Genomic DNA, 19794 nt, shown 5'->3' on the forward strand with positions numbered 1-19794 from the left:
GGGATTTAGGCTTTGTTTGATGGCTTTCTTATTTCTTCTTAAAATAATTTTTAGTACAAAAATTAAGAAAGTCAACCCAAATGAAGCCCTAATTAATAATGTTTGAGATATTTAAATTAATCAAGATAAGTTTTATATCGAGCCACAGTACACATCCCATACAGAATAATTAATCTCAAGCCTTTTGATTAGTAATTAAAATTCTCAACCAATAGATCAAGATGAATCGTAAAGAATAATCCCAAGCCTCTTAATTCGTAATCAAAACTCATACAGAACAAGTAATTGTAAGCTTTTTGATTGGTAATTAAAACTCTAAAATAAATCAAGATGAGTTGAGCTGAATGATTTTAATTAATTTTTAAATACTATTTTAAATATGAGAATGAGAATATTATTAATAATATATGAAAATAATCAAAATATGCATTTCAATTTAAATAAAATGATAAGAATAATATTTTAGAGTGATTTAAGGACTATATAAGATAAAGTAAAAATTTAAATATTGGTGTGTAAATTAAATCCCAATAATTTTATTAAAAATGAAAACAGGGGCATTCCGAGAATTGAACTCGGGACCTCTCGCACCCTAAGCGAGAATCATACCACTAGACCAAATGCCCGAATGTGACAGAATTTAAATAATAATTTACTTATTATAAAATACTTTTATTATTACTAGCCAGCTTAAAACGGGAAGGTATTGATGAGTCATAGCCTCATAGGCAAACCGATTGATGAGAATATCCTAATTAATCAGAATAAAAACAATTTCTTCATATTTATTTTACAATAAATAAAATATAAATACTAATGATTTCAAATATTATAGTATAAAAATAATTTTAAAATTTTTAGAACCTATTTATATCTCAATTTTGATCAGAATATTCTAATCCAAAATTTTCTCTAATTTAAAAAGTTATTTTTTCTATAATTTATATCTGCTAGTTGATAAAAATTATTAAAATTAAAAAATTAAAATATATTTGCATAAAATTATATTTCAGCACTTATCAGACATCACTCAACTTTCCTGTTAAAGAAAAAATAAAAATTAAAAAATATGTTCTTTAAAGGACTTCTCAACAAAAAAAGTTTAAAATTGACCGTTATTGTATCAGTAATTAAACTTTTTTATTAAAAATTTCAAATTTATCATAAAAATAAAGCATTTAATATGTAAATATATTTTGTTAACTACTACATATACAGTAAGACCAAAATCAAATTCTTTTAATCAACAAATCAATATACTCTATAGTTTTCAGTTATTATAATATATAATAAAATAATGGAGTATTTACAAACATACTATATTATATCATACTATTTACATATTTTAAAACTTTAAAATTTCATATCTACCACTCATAAATAACTTTAATATCAAATATCTCATTCATATATTTCATTCCTACCAATAAACTTTAATTTTTCATCTTTTGCACTCATATTTGATCTATAGGTGATAGCTGTAAAATATTAAAATTTTCGATGTTAGATACATAAATTGCATGATATAAAGTGGTAATTATATAAATTCCCCTAAATTAATTTGAGCTGCCTCATTGCAATTATGAAAAGAATCAAAAAGTTTTTTTTTTTTGTTTTTTTTAAATTAACTGGTGAATTTAATAACGTGATTTTAGGATTTAAATTATAAGCATCTATCAAAAGCAGAAAGCATGTTGGGATAGATCAGGATAAAATCCACGCCATTAACATGATATTTATTTTTTACTTAAAAAACAACCAAAATACCATATCTATCTTCTTTAAAAAAAAAATTAAAAAAAAAAAATTGCATTGTTTTATTTGTTCTAAATTTAGAAACCATGCAGCGATTCTCAATAGGAAATTATTTGGGGAAGGTATATACAATTAATAATAAGAATAATAATAAATGTTATAATAAAAAGGAGAAATAAAGAGCCGAACATTATTGGTTCTGGAATTTGAATCAGATAATGATTCCAAACTGTTGTGATTGCTCCCAGAAACAAACTCCCCAGAAAATATTATCGATTGATTCGGTTGACTCGGTTGTTGACTGACTGATCTCCGCTATAAATACCTCACAAGTCCAACAAAATCATCAAATTTCTCGTCTGTTTCTTCTTTTTCTTATTCTTCTGTTTCTTCTTCTTCTTCTTCTTCAGATTTCTCGCTCGTTTCTTCTTCATCATCTTCTTCTTCTGCAAATCCAGCGTATTCATAGCGATGAATAGGATTTTCATCAGCAACTCTTTGCTTCCCAAAAGGTCAGTAGATATCTTCTTCTAATGTATCTTTACTTTTGTATTTTTCTTCTTCTTTTGTAACAGAAGAATATAATTATTCCATGATCATTTAATTTAAAATATGAAATTTTTTTATTCATATTCTCTTTAGGGTTTAGCAAAAACAATTTATGAATCATTTTTCATTAGTTTTCTGTAAGATTTTATCTTTTAAAAGAAGAAATCCATATCTAATGGCATGCAGGAACATATTTTGAAAACCCAATTTATCAATGTATATCTTCGATCAAAATAGTTAAATTTGCTATGCATATCATGAACAATCAAATATATTATTTTCTCATCCATTTTAAATGATGAAATTTTCAATGGGTTGTATTTTCAAACATTGAGATGGAAAAAGAAGAACAAAAAGCATAAAATAAGAATTTTTTTTTTTGACATTTAAGTCAGTTAAGTAAATTCATACACACATCATATACACAAGACTCAAATCTAATATCCCTTGATTTGTAGCTAAAGTTTTCAACCAACAGACCAAAATGAGTTGCATCATAAAAGAAGATTTGTAAAGACATTTTAGAATTTTATAAATGTTCACCTTTTATGAGATCGACCCTCACAAAACATGCATTATTAGCTATCTTTGTAGCTATAGCTCAACATCATATGAATGATAGAATTGTCTTTAAAATGTATGAGATTATATATAACATTAACGGTAATGATGATGTTTAAAAAGATAAATGTTATAGATGTTGTTGTTGTTGTTGTAGCATTCGAGCTTATAATGTTGTTGCGGCGGAAAGGTCATGTACGACAGAGGCGACATCAACCCCGATAAAATTAGCGGCGGAGGCAATTCTGGGCTCCGCCGCAGAAGAGAAAGAGCACACAAATTACTGGATGAGAGATCCAAAGACAGGAAATTGGATGCCGGAGAACAGAATCAGCAAAGTGGAAGTTGATCCAGCAATGCTCCGGGCTAAGTTCCTCCCCTCCAAGAAATAGAAATATATGCAGATTTAGCGATCTAAGTGACTTCTTAATGTTCAATATTCTCTGAGTATAAATATGTACTCTTTCTTAGCTTCAAGTGGATGTATTTTGGATATAACGATAATTTGACTTTAAATAAAAGGAATAAAATATTTATTAAATAACAAAGAATCTGTTTGTTCTGATTCCTTAAAGATGGAAAGCATATTTATTTGTATGCTTGTCAGGCCAGTGCTGAATGCCAATCAATATTAAGCATATTTTATATTAATATTTTTTAAATGAAACGGAACGCGAGCTAATGAGTTAAGTTAGGGCTAGCTCAAGCTTCACTCACGAGCCGTTTATTGAGCTGAACCCGAGCTAGCTCACAAGTTGGCTTGGCTCACTTACACTCTAATCAAGGATCAAATGAACCTCCATAATACCTATCGACATGAAACTTAATTTAAAAGGAAAACAACAGTTATATAATTAAATATTTTAATGTATATATTTAATATCCTATCCAAAATAATAAATCAATAAATTCTTATGTTTGTTTGTCATAATCAATTTGTTAAAAATATAATGAAAATAATATATATGTAAAAATTTCTAAATCTTTCTTGTTGATAATTGTCCAAATATTTTGGTAACTCTTGATAAATAATAAGGTAAAGGATGAGATCATTTGAAGAGAAGTTTATTTTGGCTAGTTTCATTACTTTAGTTGAGGAGTTATAGATGAGTTGATCTTCTCTTCTAGCGAAAACATTTTTTTGATAAGTTTGATTTAGGTGACTTTGATGGAACATCTCTTTGGTGACTTTTGGCTATTTGGTTTAAGTGCTTGGTGACTTGTTGCACATAGTTCATAATTGTGATAAGACTTAATTAAGTCGATGTATGTAACTTTAGGTATAAATTTGTTATGAAATTCTATTATCCCTTTGAAGAACAAGAGAATAAAAGCTAAAAAAAAAGCTTGGACTTGATGACCAGGCACATTGATTATGAGTTTTTTAGTTATATATATAGTAGCACTTTCCTGTAAACATGTAAACATCCCTCAATAATTGATGAATATTTGTCTTGTGATTGATTTCAAAGCTATACTTTCACTCTTTCTTAATGACATATTAACAATCGATATGATCAGGTATGAATCTCGATATATATTTCAATTAAGAATTTCTTGAATTAAATTAGGAGCACCCAAACTCATTTTTTAGCATGCTTTTTATATGTCAAATTAAACATTTTGACATCAAAAATGATGTGATCTAACTTCAAATGAGCCCAAATCAAGCACATGAAACGTAAGAGAAAACTTCAAGGCATTAATTTGAGAATCAAACGATCTCCAATTATTTCATGTTTAAATCAAATCGAGAATCTCAATGAGATGAATCTAACAAGCCTAAAATCATTTAATTTCAACATCATTAAGGCACTTATATGCTGAAAGAAAAATATGTGATTAAAGAAATCAATATGGTCTATTTGATAGAGTGTTTTAGTTTTTAGCTATATTTACAATCCATAATCCTAAAAATATTTATACATAACCCCAAAGAGATATGAAGGGCAGCTTGGATCTTGGCTTGAGAATCAAGTGAGCTCAAAGGCATTAAGAATCTCAGAGCTCCACCACAAGACCATTATTTGATTGTTGTTGTTGTACCACAGCCCGACTGCTATTATTGGATCATCATTTGATCATCATTATTGGACCACCACCCAATCGTCACCAATAGGCCATAGGACGACAACTGTTATTAGATCATCATCCTCAGACCACCATAGCTTAACTACAATCCTTTAACCACTATAGCATGGTTGTGAATTTTCGACCATCGACGCTAGACGACAGTGCTACAATCACCATCATTTGACTATCATCTTTTGACCACCATCACCAAACCACAATCTTTTGATCATCATCACCCGACTATTGTCCTTCGACAACCACTATCATACAACTATTGTCACTCGACTACTATTGGCCGATTTTAATCCTCTGACCTCTATCTCCCAAATCTAATCCTTGGACCACTAAATCAAGCCTATGAGCTCCTTGAGTCTCCAACAAAGGTCCCAAACCCATTCAAATAGTGAGTGGGGGCAAATTATAGATAGTTTTTTTAGAGTGATGTGACTATATAACCAAAAATTGAAACTCACCATCTTACATGCTTAAATTGATTCTCTTAATTATTAATCATTTTTTCGCTTTTAGGTGCTGCAATAATATAAAAAATTATATAATTTTGACCTCATTAGAATCATCTTGTCAACATGCTTGATTTGATTATAAGCATGCAATATTTATAAATTGTTTTGTCATCTAATTAATATCCCAAAATTTCAATTATACTTGTATTGCTTGATTTCGGCTCATTTGGGCTTGAATCAGATCACTATAGTGAGTTTGTCTCACTGAGGCATTCGATTTAATTATAAATTTGTTAAAATCGGAGATTAGATGCTTCTGAATTTAATTTTTGGACTTTCTACTTTAAATGTGCATTGAGATTCTTACCTCATCAAGTTAATTTTTTATGGCGTGTCAAAGATGATGAAAGAGTAAATAGTGAAGTTACAAAAATAAAGCTTATATTTTTAAGTTATAAATATTAGAGCTGAAGCGATAGAAATGTGTTAAGAATTTATGCATTTCTTAATATCAAAGCACCATATATATTATTGATTATCATATTTATTTCATTTGATCAAAGTTGCGCTGCGCTTCGAGAAAACCCTAGGGTTTTCTCTTGGGTGGCGTTTTCCCGCCGTCGGCGGGGGATTTTCCGCTCTGCCTCTTCAGGAAAGTTGTTCTCTACTCTTTTCTCTTGTTTCTCTATGGTTTTTCTTTCCTTTTCTCCGGCATTTTTGGTATGCCTTTGTCTATTTTGAGAGATCCTGGCTTTTTTTGGGGGATTTCTCACCCTAAGTCTTTTCTTCAAGCTCTTGCTGGTTCTTCTTCTTCTTTTCCTGATCTGAAGCACTCTACCTTTCGTGGTCTTCCTGCTTTGTGGGTTTCTGATGAAGAAATTAGGGCTTTAGCGGAACCATTTAGGTTTTCTTTGGTTGGCTTCTTTCCGGGCAAGCGCCCTCCTCTCGATGCGATACGTAAATTTTTTTAACCTAAAGTTGAATGACGAGGTTTCAGTTACTGTTCTGGATTCTACCCATATTTTGATAAAATTGGAGAAGGATTTAGATTACTGTAGGATTTTTTGCCACCGTTCTTATTTGGTTTTCAATTGTTATATGAAACTTACGAAATGGTCGCCGACTTTGGATATCGGCGTTGAGTCGCCTATCATCCCGATATGGATCTCTTTTCCTCACCTCCGTCCGCATTTTTTTGCTCCGAGGATCCTTTTTGGTCTGGCTGAGTTATTTGGCAAACCGCTGAAAATTGACGAAGCGACGTCGGTTGGCTCTCGTCCTTCGAATGCCCGTGTTTTAGTTGAAATTGATATTACTAAAAATTATCCTAAGCAAGTTTGGTTAGGATCTGATTCATTAGGGTATGTTCAAGAGGTGGTCTTTGACGATTTTCCTCATTTTTGTGGTATTTGTAAAAAATTAGGACACATTTCTGGTAAGTGTATTTCGGGTCCTGTTCCTGTTCCTCCTTCTGTTGCGGATGTTCCTGTGGAAATTATTGCTCCTTTAGGTGGTGAGAATGGCATTAAGGGTGTAAATGAAGTTGTGGTAAATGTTCCTGAATATGTGGGGATGAATTTGCCATCTGTTGATAATGTTGGTTTGTCGCAGGAGTATTTGGTCATTTCGTTAGATGTAAATAATTGTAACGATGTGCCACTGGTTGCAGATAAATCCCTTTTATCTGCAAATGCCATTCCTTTCGTTCCCGTGTTGCTGGATGGGGGCGTTAGGCAGGGTGTGATTTTGGAGTCTTCGGGTATTGCTTTGGTGCCGGAAGTTGATAATGTAAATGTGAATGTTGAGACTTCTGATAGTTTACCTCTTCATGATATGAATATTATTGGGGATGATAAGGTGATAGATAATGCGGAAGGTGGTGCTGGGGATGAAATGCTTGCTGGAGTGGAACCGAGTGGGATTGAGGATGCGTGCCCGTCGCTGAATGTAGAGGAAGGGATTCAGACTGTTAACCATGTTGTTGAGATTCCTGTAAAAGAGGTTGATACACTTCGGATGGCTGATTGGGTGGGGAAGTCTTCGGGCAAAGAAATTAGGAATCAGAACAGTTGGTTGATTGGTTCGTCGGAAGAGGAAGTTGATTCTGAATGTTCTGAGTCGGATAATGACTTTTCCCTTGTTCGTTCCTCTGTTGCCTCTCGGGGAAAGTTTTGGGGGCGTGGTCGTCGTAATAGATGATTTGGAATGCTTTTGTATTGTTCGTATTGCTGTTTATCTTTTGGAAAGCTAGGCTTTATTGCGATTTGATGCTACGCGTGGATGAGGACGATGATGTGGTCGGGGCTCACGTCCCGGTCGTTAAGCTGGTGGAAACCATTTATTTCTGGATGGTCCGTGCGGGACGGCTTGGACGTTTGAAGCCTGGACTGTTGACTGAGCCCACTCTTTGCTAGTAATTCGCATTGTTTTTTGGTCGCTTTTATTTTGCTAGGTATGTGTTGTATTTTGTAATTTCTTGTTGGCATTTTAATGAATTTTATTTAAAAAAAAAAAAAAAACAGCACCATATATATCAGTGCATGCTTACAACTTGAGGGACCTTGATGGTATTGAGTTTTGATACTTTGGTTCTTCTGTCCTTCATAGCTTATGTATGGGACAAGAGGACTAAGAAATTGTTATACATTTTTATTTTGGTTAGACTAATCATGCTTATTATGAAAATCTTTAATATGAAAATCTTTAATTATATTCAAGTAGTTCAAGCTTATCAATTTGATATAAACTCTTACAACTTGGAACTCACAAAATTTGAAGTTTCTTATTTTCCGGCGGCGTATTTTCGTCAAAATTAATTCCCTTCGAAAAAAGCCGCCAAAGAATTTTTCCTGCAGGTTTTACCGGTGGAAATTTTTCCGTCGATAATAGATGATTTTCCTGTACAAGTTATCTATGTTAATTCTAATTCAACCCTTCATATTAAGTTAATGAACTTAATGAAATGACTTATGATGTTAGGCATTCATTAAGATCATTCACCTGAAGAACTAGTTTACTTGCCCATAATACTCCTTAATTGAGTAAAAGCTCTTACTAGAAGAGTTTGTCAATAGTACTCGCTTGCAAATCAAAACTTTCCCATCGCTCCACTGCTTAGAGCTAAAAATTGCTTTGATTTTATGCAATTCATTCATATAGATTGAACTTTCCAAAGTTTTCAAGATCTCAAGAGGAGATAAAATTGAGAATCATTTTGAGGCCTTGGGTTATTCTAAAAAACATGAACATTGTTCTTAAAATTTGTAACATATATTTATTTTTTTCCGATAGTATAAATTTGTTGTCAAATTCTCTCATATTAATTATTATGAGTCTTACATAACTCTAATTGATGAGTCATCAAGGAAAGACAATTGTTATTTGTGCCATATTGATATCATTCTCCATCGACCTTAATTTGGCTACCTAAAGCATTTTGTGCTGGGTGTGGTGGACATGCAGGTTGGGGCGGACCGGCGATGGCAGGCACACGTAAGAGTTACGTGAGATCGTGCGGTCACTACAGGAAAGTTTAAAATTTGCGGTAAATTTGTGGCGGACAATGCGATGGAAAAAAGTTTCTCAGAAATTGTGGTGGATTTGCGACGAAAATTTTCATTGTTTATGTTGTGATGGATTTGCGACGGATTTGACACGCAAATTTGAGGTCGCAAATTTAAGATGAATTTTCTGCCGCAAATTCGAAGAAAAAAAAAACTATCTAAATTGGCTAGCAGTTAATTCTTTCATTAGCTTGACGTTCTATTTTGATTGTTCCCACGAGCTCCTTTGACGAATTTCGCTTGGGATGTTCCTTTCTCTCGCATCTGAAGCCACACTTCTGTGTTGTTGGCAGCCGTCATGTCTCCTCTCACGGCCAATTGCTCGCTTCCTTTAACAACGTTCGCCACCATCGACGACGTTCCTTCGTGTCATATCCGAAGAAGTTTGTTCTTCACCGTTCGACTCCTTCAATGTTCCTTCTCTTAGTGACCAGCTTTTCCAGCTTTGACGACGATCGACTTGCTCGGCTCCTTCCACGTCATTCTTCCTCTTGGCCGATCGGAGCTTGCTCGGTCAGAAGGTATCCAAATTTTTTACTTAAATTTATATTATTATTATTCATTGTGATGGTGTAATTGATAGAGATATTATTAGTAGAATTCAAGTTGAATGGTTGAAGTGGAGGAATACATTGAGCTTGTTGTGTGATATCGAAGTCTCCCTCAAACTTAAGGAAAAATTCTATAAGATGATGGTGAGACCTACAATGCTTTATGGTGTAGAATGTTGGTCATTAAAAGAGAAGCATAATATTATCTTAAGTGTTGTTGAGATAAGGATGCTCTGGTGGATAAGTGGTTTCACTCTTAGAGACATGATACAAAATTTGCATATACGTGAAAAGTTTGGAGTAGCTCCAGTGGAAAATAAGATTTGAGAGAGTTGCCTTACATGGTTTGGTCACATAAAACGGTGATCTTTCGATGACCAAGTTAAGAAATTATATGTATTAGATTATGCATATGTTAAGAAAAATAAAGGTAGACCTAAAAAGACTTGGTTAGAAAATATTCGAAATGATAATTTTTCTTTATTAGAATTAAATAAGAATTTGATTCTTAATAGAACACAATGGAGAAAAATGATTTATGTAGCCAAACTCACACAATACGTGGGATAAAGGCTTGATGTTGTTATTGTTATTGTAATATTTTTCATATGTAAATTTGTGCATTTCTTGATTAATATTTTTACTGTCTATTTTCAATATTATTGTTTTAAAAGTGAGAGAAAGAGAATATAGAAAAAAAAATCTAAAATTTCACTAGTTTACTAGAAAATACAAGACCTAAGCAAATCATGGAAAGGATTCATTCATGGCCTTGTATCATACTACTCCAACATCTTGCTTTTTTCACCTTTTTAACATTGAAACAAATTTTCAAGTGTATTCTCATAGCTTTGGTCTTCATCTTCATCTCCATCATCTCCCATTTTGTAAAAGACTAATTTTTTCCAATGCTAATCATGATGAGACCTTTGTCATCTTGGCAACCCCTTTCTCCTTCACCTCTATGTGGTCCTGGAGTTAGGCCTAAAGAAACACATCTGACTCCTACAATTATTCTTTTTGTGAATCTAAATTACTAAATTTGTTCATAAAATCTTATCTGTCGTAATATTATACTGTAATATTGTCTTACTTCCAGTATTCAGTACCTTCTAGTTTCATTAAAATTTCATTTGGGACGATTTTTTTACAATTTCTTAAAGCAGCTTTTTAGTTTCTACTAAAAGATGCTTTAAGAATCAGTAAAGAAAGCTTCCCAAATAAAACCTAATCACTTCACAAAAATTTGAAAAACTAAATCTGTTGCTTTTAGTTTCAAAGTTCAAACTCTTATCAGCTATGGTAGAGGCGCCCCTCATCACAGCAGAAGATTCTGATTTTCTTAAATTCAAAGCATACAAAGAATGAATTCATATGTAAAACAACTATAACATTTTTAATAGGAAAAGACTTATTCTGCTGTGCATAAATAAATGCTCATGAAACCTCTTATCTTATGGATATAAATAAATAGTCATCATATTCATATAAACAATATCATACATATCAGCATCGCCCTTTCTTTAAACTGGAAAAAAAAAAAAAAAGATCAACTTCAAATCATCCACTTAGTGTTAATCTCCTTATTAGCACCATAACTATACGATCTTCAGTTGATAATTTCATTGAGTTCCAGCCTAGACCTCTCCACACTGCATCTTCTAGCTTGCCTGCAAAAAATGAAGCCAAGATAACAAGAAGAGATGAGACACACACGAAAAATTATTCTGTGCGGACATCAAACGTCATTTAGAGATCAATCAGAATGCACCACGTCACCCGTTTACTATACCGGGTCACGGTACCGCCGCTGGATACGGCTGCATCCGAACATAGTGCTGCATCCGGCGTCCGCACATAATAATTTTTCCACACACAGTATGATTTTTCTAATTTCTCTGTATATTTTACCTCTTGATTTCATGCGAGTTTTGCCAAGTAAATCTTGGTCCTTCATCATACCCCTCACAGACTAATTCTCCATTCTCATCTCTGTAACAGATTACACCACTCTCCTTGTCTTCAAATACCTGCTCGTTGGAAAACTTGATTGATCATATCATACTACAGATCTGAAACCAAAATATTTTGCTTTAGTTTAAGAAGAAGCTCTCTCACCTTGTTCAGTTTAGCGAATTTCTTCAAAGAACTTTTTGCAGATTCAAGCTGTAGATGGCCATTTCTAAGCGTTGGAGCTCTGGTTTTTGGCTTGGCTCTGTTGGCCTTCTCTGGAATGCTTCTAGTGAGAAATGAAATTCTGATCGCCATGAAATAATTCTAAGGTCTTTTTTTTTGTTAATTTGTTCAGAGAGAGAGAGAGATAGATATGGTTGAAACAGGGGATGGTATAAATTAGTAAGGAGAAGGTACAGAAATCCTTTCTGAAAATAATTTATTATAATAATTATTATAAAATATCTCTTATAATTTCTTCTTATGTTAAATTTGATATTGATATGCTTTCATCATTAATATAAGTTTATATGAAAATGAATTTAATATGGAATAAATTTTTATAGGCAATTATGTAAGGATTTCTTGTTGCTATTTTTTAATAGGTTTATAGCGTCTTTTTCTTTATTTATGTCAAGATTTGGCGGATTAGGCTTATATTTTAGTGGTCTTTGTTTCGTGGAAGGCACTATGACTAGATGTGTGGGCTCTGCCTAGGTATTGAATTGATTAACAAAATTTAATAAAAATTCTTATCTTATTATATATCATGATAATTTTGAAAATTTGTATAATTCAATTATAATTTAACCAATTTAAAATAAAAAAATAATTCATTTTTTTATTAATAATTTATTATTTTCATGATCATTTTTTTTTATTATTATATATTAATACATAATATTATGTTCATGATTACTTCTTCGTACACTTTAATGATGATTAGGGATTTATAAAATTTAAATTATTTTTAGTTGTTAATCAAAATATATTTCAATGAATCAACTTTTTATCATTTTTATCAAGGGCAAGTCTAGGAAGAGCTCTGAGTATGCAATTATTGGAACTTTTATTTGGTCCGGTGAACGGACGTAGAGCTACGTTCAGCCGGCACTGAGATCGCGCCACGTAGTAGGAACAAAACCATGGACCTGACCCAGCGAATAGTGGGTATGTCGCACGTGCGTTTTTTAAATCCATGACAACCCGATATTGCTAGGTATTGCTCGATGCTAGGTATTTGTCGATTTTGCTCAGCAATAATGAGAAAGACCATTATGTGAAGATAAATACCGGACAATACCGAGCAATACCGAGTAATACAGAGTTTTTCTAGAAATTAAATTAGAAAATAATAAGAAAATTATGAAAATTATCCTAAATGAAATCATATTCCCTCCTTGATTTTTAGATATATAATACTTTGCCATACACTATATGAAAATTGTATATGTCAAAATATTACTTTGGCAATGAGTCTTAAGATTCTCAAATATATTTTAAAATGCTTGTAACATTAATTATGCAGTCATTTTAAAAATAAAATTAAAAATTTTTAGACTCATTTTTTTTTTTCAAAATTTTAGTCTTTATATACTGATTTATTTTTTTCCTATGCCGCATAGAAATTTATTCGATATATAATACTTTTTATTTAAAAAATATGGAAGTTTAGGTGCTGTGTTATCGTCATAGGTAACGGAAGCCTACGAACATTATTTATAACAAGATAATGTTCCCAAAGATTAGTTATTACTTATTTCCAATGGATAGTGATATTTGCTTATGTAGCAAACTTTTGCATGCGACTAGTATAATAAGTCGTGATATATATGGATTTTTTTTTTTTTTTGGTGAAATGAGGGCTTAGCCTATTCTATTAAAAAAACCAAGAGGATTACAATGAAATAAATTAAAAAAGCATTGCCTGAACAAAAAGAAGGCAAGCAGCAGAAACAAAAATTATAACCAACTATAAACCCCAAAAAGAAGAACCCAAAAATCAGACAGAAAACCTGCCTGGCCTGGACTCAGAATTAAATTATCCAATTATAAAGGCGATCAGTCTCCTTTGGTTGCCCGTAGACCATCCAAAAGGAGTGGCAGGATTCATCATCGTCCACGACCCAAAAAAAGCCTGCCCAAAAAAACTCGAATCCGACATAACAGCAGCACCAAAAGAATTTGGGCAGCAACTGAGGATGCCACCAGCAAATCCCATTGGAAATTATGGCCTGCCAAATAATTCCATCATCGTCCAGCTCCAACCCAACAGCAAAAAGAGTGGAATGCCAACAATCGCCCAGCACACAGCATAAAAAATTTAATTTCTCGGCCTCACTGTGGGAATTTATTTCTTGTTGGCAATCACGTGAGCTCTCTCTTTTGTATTATGTTGCAATAATTTAATTAGGTAATAAAAATTTTTAATAAATTTTAGAATGCAAATAAATTAATTAAATAAAATTAACTTTATAATAGTGTATTATTTATGTTTTTCTTTAACTAAATGTAAACAATTATATCAAATAAATTTAAAATATAATTAATTTAGGATAAATTAGAATATTAAATTAAACTAATTTAAATTTAATCACTATAATTATAGTTCAAATATTAAGACTCAATTTAATTCATTCAAACAAAATAATGTGAACTATAAAAGTAATTTATTTGAACTCAATTCATTGACATAATCATATGAGAAAAATATTAATTTTTGAATAAATAATAAGATAGAGAATGATATATCTATGTTTTTTTTTATAGGATTAACTATAATTTTGAATGTTTTTTTTAATAATTTTTTATTAAAATTTTATCTCAAGATCTATGATTACATTAAAGAAAAATATTATTTGAAGAGTTATTTAATGTCTATTATTAATTTATGCCCCTATTAAAAAAAATCCTAGCGCCACCTTTGATTTTAGTATATTTTCTCTTTGTTTGTTCGAAGAAAATGATGCAAGGGTACTAAAGAGAGACAAGAAAAGAGCTAGCAAGAGAGAAGATATCGCTGTACTATTCCTCTTAAATTTTCATAGTGATTTTTTTAGTATGGTGTGGCTCCATGACTTTTTCTCAATTTCAAGTTTTTCAATGTTAAATCCCAGTATACTTTATTTCCACTGACAAATGCTCTTTCTTGTCTTATTTCGTTGTGTGATTTACTTCCCCAACAGTAACGACTGGAGGAGGCCGGCCAGTAGGTTTTTGGCAATCATAATAAGCTAGAGAAACAAAATGAAGCAGTATATCGCTTCTTTTTTCTTTTTTTTTTTGAGACAGTTAGGTCAATTAAGACAGACTCACACACACTTCGCATACACAAGACTCAAATTCAAGACCTCTTAGTTGATAGCCTTATATAATGCTTCATTTTAGCTAATAAAGTTGTGTCACGACACTTGTCGTCATTCTGAGTATTCCTCCATGAAAATCATGGGCTTGCTGCTTGCAGTAATATTTCTTCAAAATGTTTTCCTTTAATTCTGAAGTGATTGCGTGCACAACTCTGTCTTAAAATATAGAATACTAGAGCTGCACTAATGACTCAATAATAACTTATTAAGTACCTAATAAATCCAATTCAACTCGAATATCTTTTACACAATCAATTTCAGATCTCTATTTATCCAACCCTTTAAATTGAACATACCCATAGGATCCGAACTTTTATTTGGTCCGGTCACCTGATGTAGCTCTACGTTCGGACGCCAGTAAGATAGTGCCATGGGTTCTCACTATTTACCGCGCGGCCCGATAACCCCGACCCGGAACGGAGACGGGATTGCTATGTTCGCGTGTTACTAGGTATTGCTCGGTATTTGCTCGGTATTTGCTCGGTATTGGTCGATTTTGCTCGGCAATAACGAGAAATACCATTCTGTGAAGACCAATACCGAGCAATACAGAGTTTTCTCGGTATTGCTCTGTATTGCTCGGTATTTCTCGGTATTGCTCGATATTGGTCTTCACATAGCGATATTTTTCATTATTATCATGGAATACCTAGCAATACTGAGCAATACCTAGCAATATCGAGCAATACCTAGTAATACCGAGCAATACCTAGAGCAATACGCGAACATAGCAACCCCGGGTCAAGTCGTCGGGCAGCGCAGTATTGAGTAAAACCACGTAGGGACATGTTATTGGCGTCCGAATGTAGAGCTACGTCAGGTCACCTGACCTAATAATTGTTCCCAGCAAGTGGTTGTCGGGGCAGGTGGCATTATAACTCACAAATAGAAATATGTTAATCAAAATCTTTCTATTTTTAACAACAATTGTCAATTGCTATGAGCTTTTTAATTTTGAAGTAAATATTATTAAAATTCGAAAAGAAATTAATATAATATTGATATTTCCATGGCATTAAATATATTAGTTGGAGGGTAGAAAGAGAAAGTTTTAGAGAGAGGGAGGGAGTGGCAGTTGGAGAAAGAATCGAAAAAAGAAAGAATATTAAAAAAAGGAGAAAGATTTTATGCAGAAAATTGCATATGATCATATTTTTGTATACTCGCCTTTATTCTATTCCTTTGTTACGTGCATGAGTTTTATGAATTGTTTTTGTCATACAACGAAGAACTAGTTTTATTCTATGGAATTATAGGTTTTATTTGCGACGGTTATTTTACAATTTTTTAAAGAAGCTTTTTAAATTTTTGTGCTAAAAAAATATTTTTAAAATAGTAATAAAGTCATCCCAAGCAAATTCATAGTATAATGAGAGCTTCTTCTCAATTATATTTGCTTATTTTTTGTGTTGAATTTAGAATTGTTTAATTTATCTTATTCTTCAATATAGTTTTCTTATTGTTTCTTAAAATAATTTTTTAAAAAAAATTAAAAATTGTGTATTTAAAAGTTGCTTTAAGAAGCAATAAGAAAGTCATTTCAAACGAAACCTAACTTCAAAAGCCGGTGACTCTCCGTATTAATTCATCTTATTCAATTTGTTTAGCATGTAAACTTACGAATAATATTTATAGATTGTGAATATTTTTTATTGACGAGGGAGAGGAAAATTATTGAAGGCAATTATTTTGTGAGAAGTTATAGATAATGAATATTTGCATTCCCACATGCACGCTAAAATTCTTCCAAGTTAACGTACGTTATTTGGTCCGGTCACAGGACGTAGCTCTACGTTCGGCCGCCAATAGAATCGCGCCACGCGTTCTCACTATTTACCGCGCGACTCGACAGCCCGACCCAGAACGGACCCAGGATGGCTCGGTATTTCCAGATTTTGCTAGTTATTGGTCGATTTTGATCGGCAATAACCAATACCGAGCAATATCGAGCAAATACCGAGTAATACCGAGAAATATCGAGTTGTACCGAGTTTTTCTAGGTACAACTCGGTATTTCTAGCAAATACCGAGTTTTTCTAGCAAATACCTAGTTTTTATAGAAAAACTCGGCTAGAAAAAACTCGGTACAACTCGGCATTGCTCAGTATTACTCGGTGTTTGTCTTCACAGAGCGGTATTTCTCGTTATTGTCAAGCAATACCAAACAATACCGAGCAATACCGAGCAAATACCGAGTAATACCTCGCAATACGCAAAACATAGCATTCCCGGGTTCCGGTCCGGGTCAAGTCGTTGGGCCGCGCGGTAAAGAGTAAGAGCACGTAGCGACATATTATTGACAGCCGAATGTAGCTCTACGTCTGGTCAGAGGACGTAATAATTGTTCGTCCAAGACAAACAAAAACAAAAATAAAAACTAGCCGTTTGGCCCGTGTCCACACGTGTGATGTCCGTCTTTGGAATCCCCTTGCTTACACGTGCGATGGATAGGCAAGGCTACACGCTGGTAATTGCTTAAACAAAAGTTTAATATGTATTAGGGACTGTAAAAGTAGGAGTTAGATAGAGATAGAGAGAGAGAGTGAAAGCCTAAAAGGGTTGCTTATAGTGAGCGTCTTTATCAGCATGCTAAATGCAACCTTTTATCACAATAAATGTGCTAAAGTTTGCTCCCAACTCTCGTTTTAGTCCCTTTTAACTCTTTTATTTATAGCAAAGCCTCAAAGGCTTAGCTGCTTATTTACCTTTGTACAACCACTAGACCTTTTGATTTTCATAATTTTTTAAATTATTCTGCCTTAAAGTTGAATTTTTATAACAAATTTACATTTTCTTTTTAGAAGTGGACAAAAAATGTTATTATGTAATTTTAATTTGTAATTAATTTAAAATTTTAAATTATATGGTGATATTAAAATATAATTTTTAATAAATTGATATTTTTGCATGAATCATTCATCTAGCATTTATTGTATATATACATTAGGGGTGTTGAGAAATAGGATATTTGCGGCGGTAAAGAATAATTTTTTTTTGTCTTAGTAATGTATAGATATCCAATACACAAACAAAAAGAGAGAAGTAAAACACTGAATCTTTTTTGATGGAAAGCCCAAAGAGGGAAAACCACGGGGCCTCGCTCAGGTGAAAGATTCCACTAAATTTGAGTGAATTACAAATATTGACCCGTCCCTTGACTTAGGAGCGATCAAATTACAGTAGTTTGGAGAGTTAGGCGAAGGTCTATCGACTGTCGGATGAAAGTCTGACGGCTTTAGATTGCTAGGTGGAATTTCGGAGGCTGTCGGCGGTGATCCGACGAAGGTCGGGCTGATGTCCGAAGGTGATTGGCGGCCGGGTGGAAGTCCGACGACGGTCGGTGGCCAGGCGGTGGTCCGACGATAGTCAGGCTAAAGTCTGACGAAGGTCGGCGGCCAGGCGATGGTCCGACAATGGTCAGGGTGAAGTCCGGGGGCGGTCGGCTACCAGGCTGTGGTCCGACGGTGGTCGAGCTGAAGTCCGATGGCGATCGGTGGCATGACAGTGGTCAGACGGTGGTCGGGCTGAAGCCCGATGGTGCTCGGTGGCCGGGTGGTGGTGTTAGAGCTCTTGAAGCTTCAGAGCTCTCTCCAATATCTAGCAAAAGGTCCCCTTCATGTAGGAAGTTGGGGTCTATTTATAGATTTATTGAGTGGCATAACTTGTAAATAAGTGAAATATCAAGGGTAAATTAGGAGTTATTCGGATGGATAGCCGATCTTGATTCCTACGATCATGCACCGTTAAATGGATCTTTGACTGTTTTAATGATATCAGAATTTGATGATCTTTGGCTTGTTGGATTCATCTCGTCGAGCCGCTCGATTCGACTATAAGCATTTCACGATTGAAGACCATTTGGTAACCCAAATTGTACCAAATGGTTATTTGATCCTTTCAAAAGTGCTTCGAGTATTTGATTTGGACTCATTTGGATTCGGATTGGGTCGATTTTAGTGTCATTGAGTTCTTGTTTCCGAGATGCTCAGTTTGACTGTAAGTTTGCAAGAATCAGAGTTCGGATGGTCTCAATTTTAATTTTTGAAGCTTCCAACTTGATTTTGCCTCAAGATTTGTGCCTGGTCAAGATAATTTTTTGATGATGTATCAAGGGGTAAAATAATTTTCAATAAAAAAATGTAAATTATCGGTAATGAATAGCCGTTTGATATTTCAGCAATAATAAAATTTTAACTATTCAATAAAAGACTAATATAATACTCCTAATCCTAAAATAACTTAATATCATAATATTAATATGGTTTTCAATAATATAATGCATGACTAATTTTATACTATCATTTCATTTAACAAATAATATTTTATGTATAGTAGATAATAATCATTTTTCAGGTATTATTAATGTTGCACAATCTAACTTCTTTGCTAAAAATATTTTTGAGATTTATTTTGTTATCCTTTTTTTACAGAGCGAGTACTCGAATTTGACGTATATGATGTGTGTGTGAATTTTTCTTAATTGACTCAAAATTATATTCCCACTTTAAAATCGGGTCAATCTCGGGTTGTCGGCTCAAAATCGGGTCACTTTCGGGTCAAAGGGTTAACCCGAACCGACCCGATTTTTGAAACGGGTCGAAATGCTGAACCCGAACCCGACCCGTTTCGGGTTCGGGTTGACCCTAACCCGAAATTTTTGGGTCGGGTTTTCGGGCCGTGTCAAATATTGACACCCCTAAATATCATACATAAGAAGAATAAGACTTTTTGTTTGGGCAGCTTTTTAATTGCTTTGAAAAGTAATTTTTTAGTTTAAAAAAATTTTAAATTAAATTTTTTTCTACTAAAAAGTTCCTTAAAAAAACAATAAAAAAACTGTTACAATCAAAGCCTCACATAAAAATAAAAAAAAGTGCTCAAAATTAGCGTTGCAGGCTTGCAGCAATAGCGAAGCGAAGCAATACGACAGTAGAAAAAGAAATTAAGTGCAACTAAGATC

General features: G+C 33.2%; 2 protein-coding genes and 1 non-coding gene across 3 annotated transcripts; 1 reads left to right on the forward strand and 2 right to left on the reverse strand.

Annotated features, from left to right (window-relative positions):
• Nucleotides 1-554: 554 nt before the first annotated feature.
• Nucleotides 555-626, reverse strand: TRNAP-AGG. The gene has a single exon. It is a non-coding gene; the product is annotated as a tRNA-Pro (tRNA).
• A 1555-nt stretch (nt 627-2181) lies between these two features.
• LOC110108557 lies at nt 2182-3401 on the forward strand. The gene is made up of 2 exons (XM_020839244.2): nt 2182-2267; nt 3023-3401. Exons 1-2 carry the CDS (start codon nt 2227-2229, stop codon nt 3255-3257), a joined length of 276 nt encoding a protein of 91 aa, XP_020694903.1. The 5' UTR covers nt 2182-2226; the 3' UTR covers nt 3258-3401.
• Nucleotides 3402-10950: 7549 nt separating this feature from the next.
• Nucleotides 10951-11876, reverse strand: LOC110108550. The gene is made up of 3 exons (XM_020839236.2): nt 11635-11876; nt 11428-11546; nt 10951-11186 (listed from the first exon to the last, which is right to left on the reverse strand). The coding sequence occupies exons 1-3, from the start codon at nt 11782-11784 to the stop codon at nt 11126-11128; spliced, it is 330 nt and encodes a 109-aa protein (XP_020694895.1). The 5' UTR covers nt 11785-11876; the 3' UTR covers nt 10951-11125.
• Nucleotides 11877-19794: the final 7918 nt, after the last annotated feature.

Source organism: Dendrobium catenatum, unplaced genomic scaffold (genome assembly GCF_001605985.2).
Source record: "Dendrobium catenatum unplaced genomic scaffold, ASM160598v2 fragScaff_scaffold_542, whole genome shotgun sequence".
Lineage (NCBI taxonomy): Eukaryota > Viridiplantae > Streptophyta > Magnoliopsida > Asparagales > Orchidaceae > Dendrobium > Dendrobium catenatum.

Coding starts and splice junctions, on each gene's coding strand:
- LOC110108550 (XM_020839236.2), bottom strand. CDS start 11,784: ATGGCGATCAGAATTTCATTTCTCACTAGAAGCATTCCAGAGAAGGCC. Junction 11,547..11,634: donor AATTCGCTAAACTGAACAAG/GTGAGAGAGCTT, acceptor TCCAACGAGCAG/GTATTTGAAGACAAGGAGAG. Junction 11,187..11,427: donor AACTCGCATGAAATCAAGAG/GTAAAATATACA, acceptor CATTTTTTGCAG/GCAAGCTAGAAGATGCAGTG.
- LOC110108557 (XM_020839244.2), top strand. CDS start 2,227: ATGAATAGGATTTTCATCAGCAACTCTTTGCTTCCCAAAAG. Junction 2,268..3,022: donor AACTCTTTGCTTCCCAAAAG/GTCAGTAGATAT, acceptor TTGTTGTTGTAG/CATTCGAGCTTATAATGTTG.